Source organism: Cupressus sempervirens, chromosome 3 (genome assembly GCF_028749045.1).
Source record: "Cupressus sempervirens isolate cs-2001-9-10 chromosome 3, ASM2874904v1, whole genome shotgun sequence".
Lineage (NCBI taxonomy): Eukaryota > Viridiplantae > Streptophyta > Pinopsida > Cupressales > Cupressaceae > Cupressus > Cupressus sempervirens.
In genome coordinates this window covers 3,062,888-3,074,504 of record NC_143120.1, presented here as the reverse complement: position 1 = coordinate 3,074,504, position 11,617 = coordinate 3,062,888, and the positions used below count along the sequence as shown (strand labels likewise).

At 36.8% G+C, this 11,617-nt stretch overlaps 2 protein-coding genes across 2 annotated transcripts; both read right to left on the bottom strand.

The window, feature by feature from the left end:
• Nucleotides 1-4,118: 4,118 nt before the first annotated feature.
• Nucleotides 4,119-4,970, bottom strand: LOC149564429 (ABC transporter G family member 32-like). The gene is made up of 4 exons (XM_089816183.1): nt 4,830-4,970; nt 4,664-4,747; nt 4,255-4,388; nt 4,119-4,167 (listed from the first exon to the last, which is right to left on the bottom strand). The coding sequence occupies exons 1-4, from the start codon at nt 4,968-4,970 to the stop codon at nt 4,119-4,121; spliced, it is 408 nt and encodes a 135-aa protein (XP_089672309.1).
• Nucleotides 4,971-6,560: 1,590 nt separating this feature from the next.
• LOC149564428 (cytosolic isocitrate dehydrogenase [NADP]-like) lies at nt 6,561-10,793 on the bottom strand. The gene is made up of 4 exons (XM_089816181.1): nt 10,697-10,793; nt 7,007-7,184; nt 6,785-6,853; nt 6,561-6,681 (listed from the first exon to the last, which is right to left on the bottom strand). Exons 1-4 carry the CDS (start codon nt 10,791-10,793, stop codon nt 6,561-6,563), a joined length of 465 nt encoding a protein of 154 aa, XP_089672307.1.
• Nucleotides 10,794-11,617: the final 824 nt, after the last annotated feature.

The window sequence follows — 11,617 nt, the reverse complement described above, 5'->3', positions numbered from 1 at the left end:
ATAGTAGAGGCTGAGCTACCAAGTGATGATCAAGTTAAAGAACATAGTGATGACCGAGTGTCATCAAATTAATAGTTTGTGAAAGAATCAAGATTTGAGGTCAATACAATTGAATTTATGAATTGATCAAAATGTGTAAATGATAAAGATTAATGAGTTGGCATGTCTAATGCATTTATTGAGCTTGTTAAGCAATCTAAGATGAGGATTTAATGAGAAGTTTCCAAAAAAATAAAGGAAGAAGTAGAAGGATGGAACAATAGATAGATTCAATGAGTCTGATCAAACCCTAAGATCTAAAATTATGTTTAAGAGGCAAAAGATTAACCTATATATTTAAGTCCAGATATATGAAACAATTTACAATGTTGTTGGTGTGAAAAATTTAATTATTGCAGTCACTAATTATTAATCTCCTATCATAAACGATTATTAAACTGCTGAAAATAAATTCTCAGCTACTATCAAAAAATAACACAACTGCAACTTCACTTATAAAATACGAAAGAAATGCGCAACATAGTGAACACAATATTTTCGGACAAATTCTCCCTGGAAAAACCCCTAAGGGGAAACCAGTTCTACAGATGAGAAATTATATTAAACTTCAGCAAATCAAGAGATACAAAATTCCTTGCCTCTTACTAACAAAACTTCGACAACCTCCTAATTTATCTCATTGATATTCCCCACTGCTATTCTCGTGCTAACACTGCGCCCTTGCTAACACTGCAAGATTGTTTGCTAACACTGCAAACGTTTCTCCCAAACTTCTTGTTCTCCAAATGCCCCCTAGACCCCCTTTTATACTACTCTCGTTGGTAAACCAATGGCCGAGATTGATTTACAATCGACGGTGGAGATATAAAATAACTTACCAACCCTAACGAAATTGGTTTCTAATTGCTTCTAAAAGAAGTTAATTATTTAATAAATAATTGTCCTTGCTCTAACCAATTTTTTAGCAAAAAAAATTAGATACTAAATAATAGCATATGGACAAACAGTTGTCCAAGCTAACAAAACTAACACTCCCTCTTAGCAAGGAAGTTGTTCTGCAGGACACCTAACTTATCTCTGAAGAAGATAAATTTTTCCTTCCCCAATGCCTTAGTCAGAATGTCTACTACCTGCTCCTCTGTAGGTATGTATTGTAGCTGAACAACTCCCCTTTGTACACAATCTCTGATGAAGTGATATCTGATATCTATATGTTTAGACCTATCAAGAAACACTGGATTCTCAGACAACTTGATGCAACTCTAATTTTCACAATGTATCACAGTAGTCTCTACCTTCTAACCAAACAAGGCTACTAACAACTTCCGAAGCCATATAGCTTCACATGTCGCCATGCTAGCTGCTATGTATTCTGCTTCTGCTAAACTTAGAGCCACAGACTTCTACTTCCTGCTGAACCAAGATACAACTCCTGATCCCAAACTGAAACAACACCCTGAAGTGCTCTTTTTGTCTATTGTACTTCTTGCCCAATCTGCATCAGTATAGCCTATCAACTTGATACCTTCACCTCGAACATATCTGATCCCATACTCGACTGTACCATGCAAGTAATGTAGCACATGCTTAGCCACTATCCAATGCATTCTCTTTGGTTCAACCATGAACTGACGAAGAGAGTTTACTGCAAATGCTATATCTGGTCTAGTGTTGACTAAATACATAAGCGAACCAATCAACTATCTATATAAAGTGGGATCTACATCTTTCTCCTTAGTTGTATCTACCTTCCTCCAATTCATGATCATGGGTGTAGACATGGCTTTGCAATCCTCCATCCCGAATTTCTTCAAGATTTCAATGCAATCTTTCCCTTGACCAAGGAAAATCTCCCCATCTGTCTGCCACACTTCCATGTTGCAAGGTTCCTCTTGCAATCCACTATGAGCCGTAGTGAACCTGTAAGAAATAGGTCATCCACATAAAGAACAAGAATGAGAATCTCACCCCCAACCATCAAGTAGTAGAGGTTAGCATCTGCTTCACTCTTCACAAAGCCCATTTTCTGCAAGTATGTATCAATGTGCTCATACCACGCTCTAGGAGCTTGCTTGAGTTCGTATAATGCTTTCTTCAATCTGCACACATGGGTCTCTTTGTTGTGTGCTACAAAGCCTTCTGGTTGTTCTACGTATACCTCCTCCTTCGACTCACCATTAAGGAATGCTATCTTGACATCCATTTGATGGATTTTCCATCACATCTGTGCTGCAAGTGAGATTACAACTCGTATAGAAGTATACCTGGCAACTGGAGCAAATGTCTCCTCATAGTCTATTCCCTCCTTCTGAGAGAACCCCTTTGCCATGAACCTCACCTTGTATTTCTTGATGCTACCATCTGCACCATGTTTTATCTTATAGATCCAGCATGATCCAACTACAGCCCTTTCTGTTGGTCTAGGTACTACCTCCCACACATCATTCTTCATTATTGAAGAATATTCCTCAACCATAGCATCTCTCCATGCCTGATGTTCTGTAGCTTCCTGATAGCTAGAAGGCTCACTATCTACCAACTGACTAACTAATGCCACATAGTCATTGAACTTGGTTGGTTGTCTTCGTTGTCTAGTACTCTTCCTAGGAGCTCCCACACACTCTTGAGTATCCCTTTGTGTATCTGGAACCACATGGTTCTTGCTGCCAACTGTAGAGGATGAAATGTCAACCTCTAAGTCTTCTAGATGCATTTCCTATTGCACCTGTTGCTCCATACTCTATGAATCTTCACTAACTGAGTCTATACTCGTACTGGTAACTGTACTTGAGCTTTGATGCTCTTAACTTGGTCTTGGAGCTTCTGTTGGCTGCTCACTCTGATCATCTTCTGGAAAATCTCTGGATCTTCTAAATGCCTTGTCCTCCATGAACTTGACATCCCGTCTGACAATAATTCTTTTAGTCCTCAAAATGAAAATCATGTATGCCTTTGAGGTCTCACTGTACCCAACAAAGTACCCCCTCTCTACAGTCTGATCTAACTTGTATGTGTATCTCCAGGAATATGACAATATGCCAAACTTTCAAATATCTTGAAGTGACTAACATCTGGCTTCTTCCCTGTGAAAGCCTCCTCTGGTGTCATCTTCCCTAGCACCTTGTGTGGAACTCTATTCTGAATGTAGACTGTTGTATTACATGCCTCTGCCCATAAGTAACGGGGCATGTCCTGGTCATGTAGCATAGCTCTTGCTGCCTCCGATATAGAATGGTTATTCCTCTCAACAACTCCATTCTACTGTGGATTGTAAGGAAAAATCCATTCTCTCTTGATTCCTTCTCTGGTGTAGAACTCCTAGAAGACATTTCCTTTGTACTCGCCTCCATTGTCTGATTGAAGAACCTTTATCTTCTTTCCTGTCGAGTTCTCCACAAGAGCCTTGAACTCTTGGAATCAACTGAAAACCTCATCCTTAGTCTTCAAGAAGTATATCCAGGTCTTTCTAGATAAATCATCAATAAAAGTAACATAGCACTCATATCCTCTGAGAGATTTCGTCGACATCGATCCACAAACATCTGAATGTACTAGATCAACACTAATAGATTTGGCATCGATTTGCGATGGCTATGTGTCACAATTACGACAGCAATGTGTCACCACTGCGACAGACATAGACGTCGTAGTTATTTAGTCACAATTTATGACGTCTACCCTTGCCGTCGCAATTGCGATGCCTATCCGTCGCTATGCAGCCACCTTGTTGTCCCATCATCCTCGTCACAATTCTTGTGTTTTCCATCACAATTGCGACGCGGTTGTCATCGCACCTACAGCAACCCCGTCGCAATTGGAGGGTAGGTGTGACGAAAACTGCATCACAATTTTGGTGTTTTTCGTTGCAATTGTGATGCCAACCCCTCCAATTGTGTCAGGGTTACTGTATGTGCGACAACAACGCCGTTGCAATTGCGATGGTTGAAGGATTAAAACAAAAAAAAAAACAAAAAATCTGTGCTTTAAGTTGTCCTTCAATTGATATTTGGATGCCTTTATTGAGGGTTTATCCAGTAGGACCGATGCTGCTTCCATAGGCAAGCCATGCATTATGCTAGAAAGGGTTGAGAGTACTTTGTCTCAAAATGAAGCTCTCTTTAGCTTGGAACTGGCTTGCTCAAACTATCTACTAGTGCCATGTTTTTCCTGTGATAGGAAAATGTACAAGATAGAAAATAAAATGTAAAATCCATTGGAACAGGCTGAAGAGATCAATAAGGCAAACTCACTCACCTATACAATTCTAATGATTTATAGATTTCACTAAAGTTGACACCTAGACGGTGCTCTTCTGACATAGAAGTTACTTCCAACATCCACGTAGCTGGATTATAACCTTCCTTGATCTGTGGAACCCCCTCAATGGCCTACATGAATCATTTTCAATTAGCTGAAACATATATGATGATTGCAGCTAGTGCTTGACTCTTAGGCTCAACGTATTGAGAATGTTTTCTAAAAGCTTAGTGGTCAACACTATCCGGCATGACCAATTCCTTGTATATAAAATCAACTTCCTATTGGTTCTAGTACAATAAACTATGACTACTTACAACTCCAAAATTCAAACTGCTCATCAAAAGGTACCAGATTCAGATCTAAATCTCTCAACAGAATAAAATCGTAGTGGATGGCATCTTACCAAAAAATATTCTATAAGTTTGTTAGAATTGTGACCAAGTGGACCTGCATAGATAAGCTGACCTCCTCGCTTCATTAAGAATAGCTGCAGCATATTTCATTTAGCTTTAAGAAGATGCCAATTTCAAATGCTTCACAAAGCTATTTTAAGAAAACCAAATCTTTACCTCGTCAAATACCTCGAAGATATCAATACTAGGCTGATGGATTGTGCAAACAATAGTTCTCCCCGTGTCAACTATATTTCTTACTATTCTCATAATTATAGCTGTTGCCTGAGCATCCAAACCTGAAGTTGGCTCATCCATGAATATAATTGAAGGATTAGCCACAAGCTCTACTGTTATTGTTAACCGCTTATGCTATTCAGTAGATAGGCCATTCAGTCCAGGAAGCCCAACCAAGGCACCTCTCAAAGAAGTGAGCTCCACAAGTTCCATTACTTCATCCACAAACATCTGAACATTGAATTTCACATTGTAATATTACATATATAATTAAATAGAATAAAAACAAAAATAGAGCAATGAGGCTAGAGTAGGAATTTAGAATATTAAAAAACAAATAAAAAAGATGGTGCCAAAAGAATTCCAGATTAATATTCATCGGGAGTTCAATTTAGAAGGAGATTGTTACAGTGAATATTTTCGTAACACTTATCAAATCTTTGGTAGCCAGCAACCTCTTTGCACTGGACTTCAACTAGGTTGTTTATCCAGCAGTAGTGAGTCAAGGCATTAATAACGAGAAGTCAAATGGAGATCCTGATATTCAATGCTCACAAGATCAAAACAGCTTTCGTGTATACACCAAATTTATGGTTGGCAATGAAACTAGGGCTAGGTTTGAGGCACCTACCAAGCTTCTGCATGCTCAATCTGTCAAGTAGATGAGGACACTACCAATAATCTATTTCTCAATTGTAAGTGGACTGTACAAATTTGGTGTCTACACAGCTATGATTCTCTACAACCATGCTTGGATTGATGATCCAGATATCAAGAGATTTAAATTTAATTGTGTTATATCCATAGTAACAATACGGTTAATAAATCAGAGGTAAGCATTAATTAGAGAGAGATGCCTATGTTCCAGTTATGACAATACAAGGAAGCAAGTGGGGAAATGATTATGAACCATCTTCCCTAGTGAGTGATTTGAACTGCTCTCACAACTCCTAAGTTGCCAAATTGGAATCATAATTGGGAATGGGTAGTTGCATACAACATACCAATACAGCAATGTTTTTTGGGGCTAGGTAACTCCATACAAAAAAAAATACAAAAAAGTTACATTAATTTATTTCATTAAGTATCCTATACAACTAAATAGTAAATATACGCAGTTAACAATACTTAATCATACTATAAAATAATCTGTACATAAATTGTAAGACTAAAATATCCAAGGTAACATATTTACACAATTTGGTTACTTCAGGAAAATATGGTGACTTATTTCAATTTGGAATATGTATCAAGTTTCAAGTCTATCTATGATATCTTATTGAGAACAAAAATATGCATAACCTTGCAATGAAACACGGTAGTACAAGCCTTCCATAGAATCTTCAACTATATGTTCAAAAGAGTTAATGCATATACTATTATTGCTTGGTGTTTTCAAATCTGTTAGTACTGTAATTGTTGAATAAGCAATATAATTGATAAATTGTTATATTATCTCTGTAAAAGAAGTGACAGATTTAAACTAGAGAAGCAATAATTTGCAAAATCACTAATTATACCTGATTAATCATGATTGTGGAGCCAGCCAATATCTTCCCCGAAAAAATCTCAATTCATGTTTCCTTCCTTACAAAAACAATAGATATATGTAAGATTAGATATAATGATCAATTCAAAGCCAGATTCAATGAAAAATAGTATTTTGCACCACTAACCCTGTTCAAGGAAATCACTCTGCACATCACCATCATAATTTTTGCACGCCCAAACATAGGCACCATCACTCTTCAAATCATAGGCTACCATGTCATCAATAAGCCTATGCTCATACCTGTTCATGAATCAATCATTGAAAGAAGCTATTGTGTGCCCAACAGAATCAAGATAATCAACATTGCAATCTTCATATTATTGTGCCAAGAAACAAAACCAACCAGATTCCTGCTGCGTCATATTTATCTTTCCAACTAGCCTCATATACCTGTTGGAAGATATCTTTAAACCTACCAATTTAAGTCACATATAAGAAGAATCTCCGAGAATATGAGGATCCTTAAGCTAGAGAATCATAAAGAATGATAACATGGGAAGTAAGGTGTGTTAGAGAAAAAGGTAAAAATAAGATCATCAATCCTTGTATTGATTTGAAAACAAACCTTCCATCATATTTTTTTAAAATTGTGTTTTTAGTACTCAGGTAAAGTGGCCATTTCTTCTCATAAGCTGTTGTCATTGATGCATCAACAAATGCACGAATAGACTGCACAGAAATAATTTTATGTGCATCAATACCTAATTTCTTCTCATAAGCTATTGCCATTGATGCATCAATACCTATGACCAATCACGAAACACTCTAAACAAATCAAATCTGGAAATTTTACCTTCTTATCAGCCACCTGGAAGGGTTTCAAGGCTGCACACGAGCGCTCCTTCTGACCAGGCAGTGTAAGACGTATGGGCATCAAACTAGCTATATATTTACATCTAACATGAAAACTATAAGGTCTATCTAGTTCTGATGTTTACTTACAAGTCCATGATCAAACTAGGAATGAAAAGATACAAACTTTGGTCTTCACGAAAATTTAATACACACAAAACTAAAATACCAGCAATATCTATTGTGGGGCTAGATGGATTTATACCTATTTGGGCCTGCTTGCATCTTCAAATATGGGATGCTTGGAAGATTGAAACTGGGCAGAGGACACGTTTTGCATAGGAGGACTACTCATTTTCTCATAGCAATGGATAGAGAAAAGAGAAAGAGAAAGATGAATCTCATCCTTACCCCAAGATTGAGTCTTTGCACTGTGCTTTTAATTCAGACCAGGCTTTGATAAGAAGGGAGACAAGGCTTGAGAAGTCAATGGACATGGTGAAGAAGAAGAAGAAGCAGATGGATTAAGCATAGGCCAGTGTTCTTGCATCCATGTATCGGAGTAATTGGGAGCCTCCGAGATGACTTCAGGGTGATCAAAATTAAAGCATTTGATAGTGGGGAAGGAGCGGGAAATAACGGATCTTGCACTTTGAGTGCATTTTACATCATTTAGGGGCTTTAATAGCCTATTACATCATGTAAACACTACCATCCACCCATAACTCTTCCTAGGACACCCTAGGACTTCAAATGACCCCTTACATCATATAGACTCCCTATTTGTGCCAATTTGAGCTTCACTTACATCTTATTGAGCTTCACTTTGTTTCGAGAATAGTTTAATATTCTCTACTAAACAGGGCCAACCATGTGAAGGTGGAAGCTCATTTGGCCCCACCCCCCTCCCCCTAACATCACTCTACATTCCCCATTAACATCTAACATTCATTCATTCTTTCAACCATTAATAAAATGTAACATTCAATCAATATCACATGATAACATTCAATCAATATCACATGATAACATTCATTAACACATTAGATTCGTTAACATGCAACATTCATCAATATTCTGCATTAACACATAATTCATGAACATTCATTAGCACATAATTAAATTCATTGAGACATAAAATACAGTCATTATCAATTAAGGTATGTAGTGACAATCATTTCTTTTTTTTCTTTCTATTTCTTTCTTCTATGTAAGCTCTAAGAGGAGCATCAGTGTCATCATCAATTCCCCCCTCATCAGTTGTTCTGTTCTCTGTTCTTGATGATCTCAAATTCCTATGCTATTGCAAAGGGGGGTCCTCGCAATAACAAATAAAAGAGTTAAATTAAAAATAATTTATTATAATTGTTACAAGTATTTAATTATTTTAAATAACATAACTGTGTCTCTTTATCTGATCTGACCACATCATTTTGTCTAGACTCAACATCAACACGGTCATGAACATCGACCCCTCGATCCTCTACAGCTGCTATACAAAATGTTACGTTAATCCAAAAACCAATTGCAATTACATATAAAAAATTTAATAGCAAATGTATACCTCCACCACTGGGATGCACATCATGCAAACCTTCGACATCCACAGATTGTGTAGAAGGATTTTCAGGCTTCATTCCAACATCCTACGCATTGTTATCATTGCTTGCTTAAAACAGATATACTCACTTTATATTGGAACTTAACATCAAATAGACTAATTGGTAAAGTATTCAATTTGAAATAAATTTCATTTAGCTTATTTACCTGTGGTTGAGATGCATCAGTATTAGAACCTTCCACACTAATTTCAGCTCATAGCCGTTCAGCCACGGCTCTATAGTTGGAAGCCAATTCTCTTATCGTCTTTTGTGAGGCATCTCTTGAACTCTGAGCCCTGCATTTTTGCGTGGTATGGTGAATTTTACTTGCATTGTTTCATCAACCAATGGAGGGTAGTTAAAATATCAATAGCAAATCATCTATATCCATCACAATATAATAGGAGAAAAATCAAGCATTTTTGATGGAGCAATCTACTATATAAATGTTGCGTGTTTGTATGCTTTGCTTGTACCAACATATTTTCTCCAAATTCTTAAGTTGGGTAAGAGTTAGTTCAGCTCTTTGGAAATAAAAATGGTTGCAAGTGTTGTTGCATTCCCTCATTCTTTCAATCATTGCCTTTATTCTCAACTATTGGAGGAAAATTCAGTCAAGGGTGAGATTTTAAATAATGTCATATTAGTGAATCACAAGTTTTCTTCACTAATCAAGATTGCAGAGTCTTGACTTCAATTGTTGAATTGTTTATATTGAATATGAAAATCCACTACTGTTATTATATTCTATTGACCTATTTATAATTGATGAGCTAAATAAGGGAGTCCTAGCATTTCCCTTCACATTATATAAAAAAATTGATACAATTTTTCATTTACTAATACTTACAACTCTTGCTTGAAGTTTCGAAAAACCACCAGAGCTGAGCTTGTGTGTCCCGTGCTTTTCTAGTCTTGCCTTTGTTGCCTTTGATGTGTCAGGCAATCTATGAAAAGTTTGAAATATGTTAGATAGTATAAATATGGAGGTTAATTAGTAAATAATTAGATTCTCAACAGTATCACATATCTTGTTGTACTCTCCACTGGTGTAATATTATTTTTCTTGTCAGCTTTATACTTTCCATCCAAAATCAGAGCCTGCCACTCAGCCTCAGGAACATAGGGCGGACGCTCGTACCTGGGGTTATCCCGTAAATTTTTTCTATACTGGTCCCTAATATACTTCAAACATAAACCAGCTTTTTCAAGGAGCTTGTTTCTCTCGAATGCACGAGGTCCAAAGAGTTGGGTCATGCTCTCTATAAGATCATCCTTCAACGATTTGCGTTGGTGATTCCACCTTTTAAGTAAAAAAAAACATGTTAGACTCATAAATGAAGTGAAGCTACCTTTAATATAGTTCAAGAAATGGACGAAAAGAAAAACTATTATAGCAATGATATGAAATCAAAATAGTGGTTTGGGGTTTTAGTTAGGATATGATGTTCCACCAGGTACGCATGGTGGGCCCAAATATTCGCAAACACTCATCACCAAGTTTTCTCCAAAAGAGATCATTCCCTACAAAATAATCATGGGATCATTAGTCGATGAAGAGTGATCAAAAACTAAATTACTATTATATCACTATAGAATAATAATAACTTTAAAGTACCTGGAACTTTGGCTACTTTTAATGGAATGCCTTCATCGTCACTAATGATCAATGTGACATCCTTCACCGTTCCCGTACTAGGAACATAGGAACATCCAGGAAATGATGTTGCAGGTCCTATTGCAAAAATTTTCATAAGTTTCATAAGTCTTTGTCACGATCGAAGTGATAATTGATGTTATAAAGTTGTAAAAAAGAAACTGTTTGTTGCTGTCATAAGAGAGAAAAAGAGGGATTTGTGTACCAGCAGATGGTGCAACAGTTGATGCATGTAAGTTGCGTGTTGCTGACTCAGTAGTCAGAAAGAGATTTTTGGTTGTTGTAGATGGAGGCGGCGTCATCGTAGGATTCAATTGATGTGAAGCTGAAGAATAAAATTGTTAGAGCATGCATAAATATAGAATGTGTGGACTAGCATGGACAAGATTGGTAGAGCATTAAAAAAAAAGGATTGTTTGAGCATGTATTGTCAATGATTATGATCATTCCTATATATATTTAGTGGAAAACAGAAGTGGAGAATGGAACATGCGATCTACCTGAACCACCTGTAGCACCCTCATCATGGGAACGGGGCTCGAAATCAAGCAAAAAACTCTGTAAAGACAATGCATCCATATTTTAATTAATCCCATAAAAGAGCATAACATAAAAACCATTATTGAACTCTTGTTATAATTAAAAATTTCATTAATACTTACTTTTAAGGACTCAGAGGTGTGCAACAATTCAGATGCCCTATCTTTTATTTGTTGAGTCATAGGCTTTATGGTTGCCAAACGTAGAATTTCTTTGCTAATTTTCTTTAAATTAATTTTAATTGAACCGATCAGGTCATCGGTCTCTGCTAAATCGATATAGAAAGGGTCCTCCTCAGGGGGGGCTGCTGAGGGACTGCAGGTTCCTTTCCCTCGCTCTGACCACTAGCCCTCTGTGACAACAATAGTATTAGTATTATCAAAATTACTCCAAAACAATAAAGAAAACAACATTAAAAAAATAACATTTTGCTTCTATCTAGTTTGCACAATTACAAATGAGTTTTACCTGCTCATGTGTAGATGAGCCAGGAGCATCGTCAGCATCCCCTCTGGGCAGTTGCTCCATATTGTGCCCCTATGTCAAAGATGAAGTATAAAAATGTTAGCCAAAAATTTATTGACTA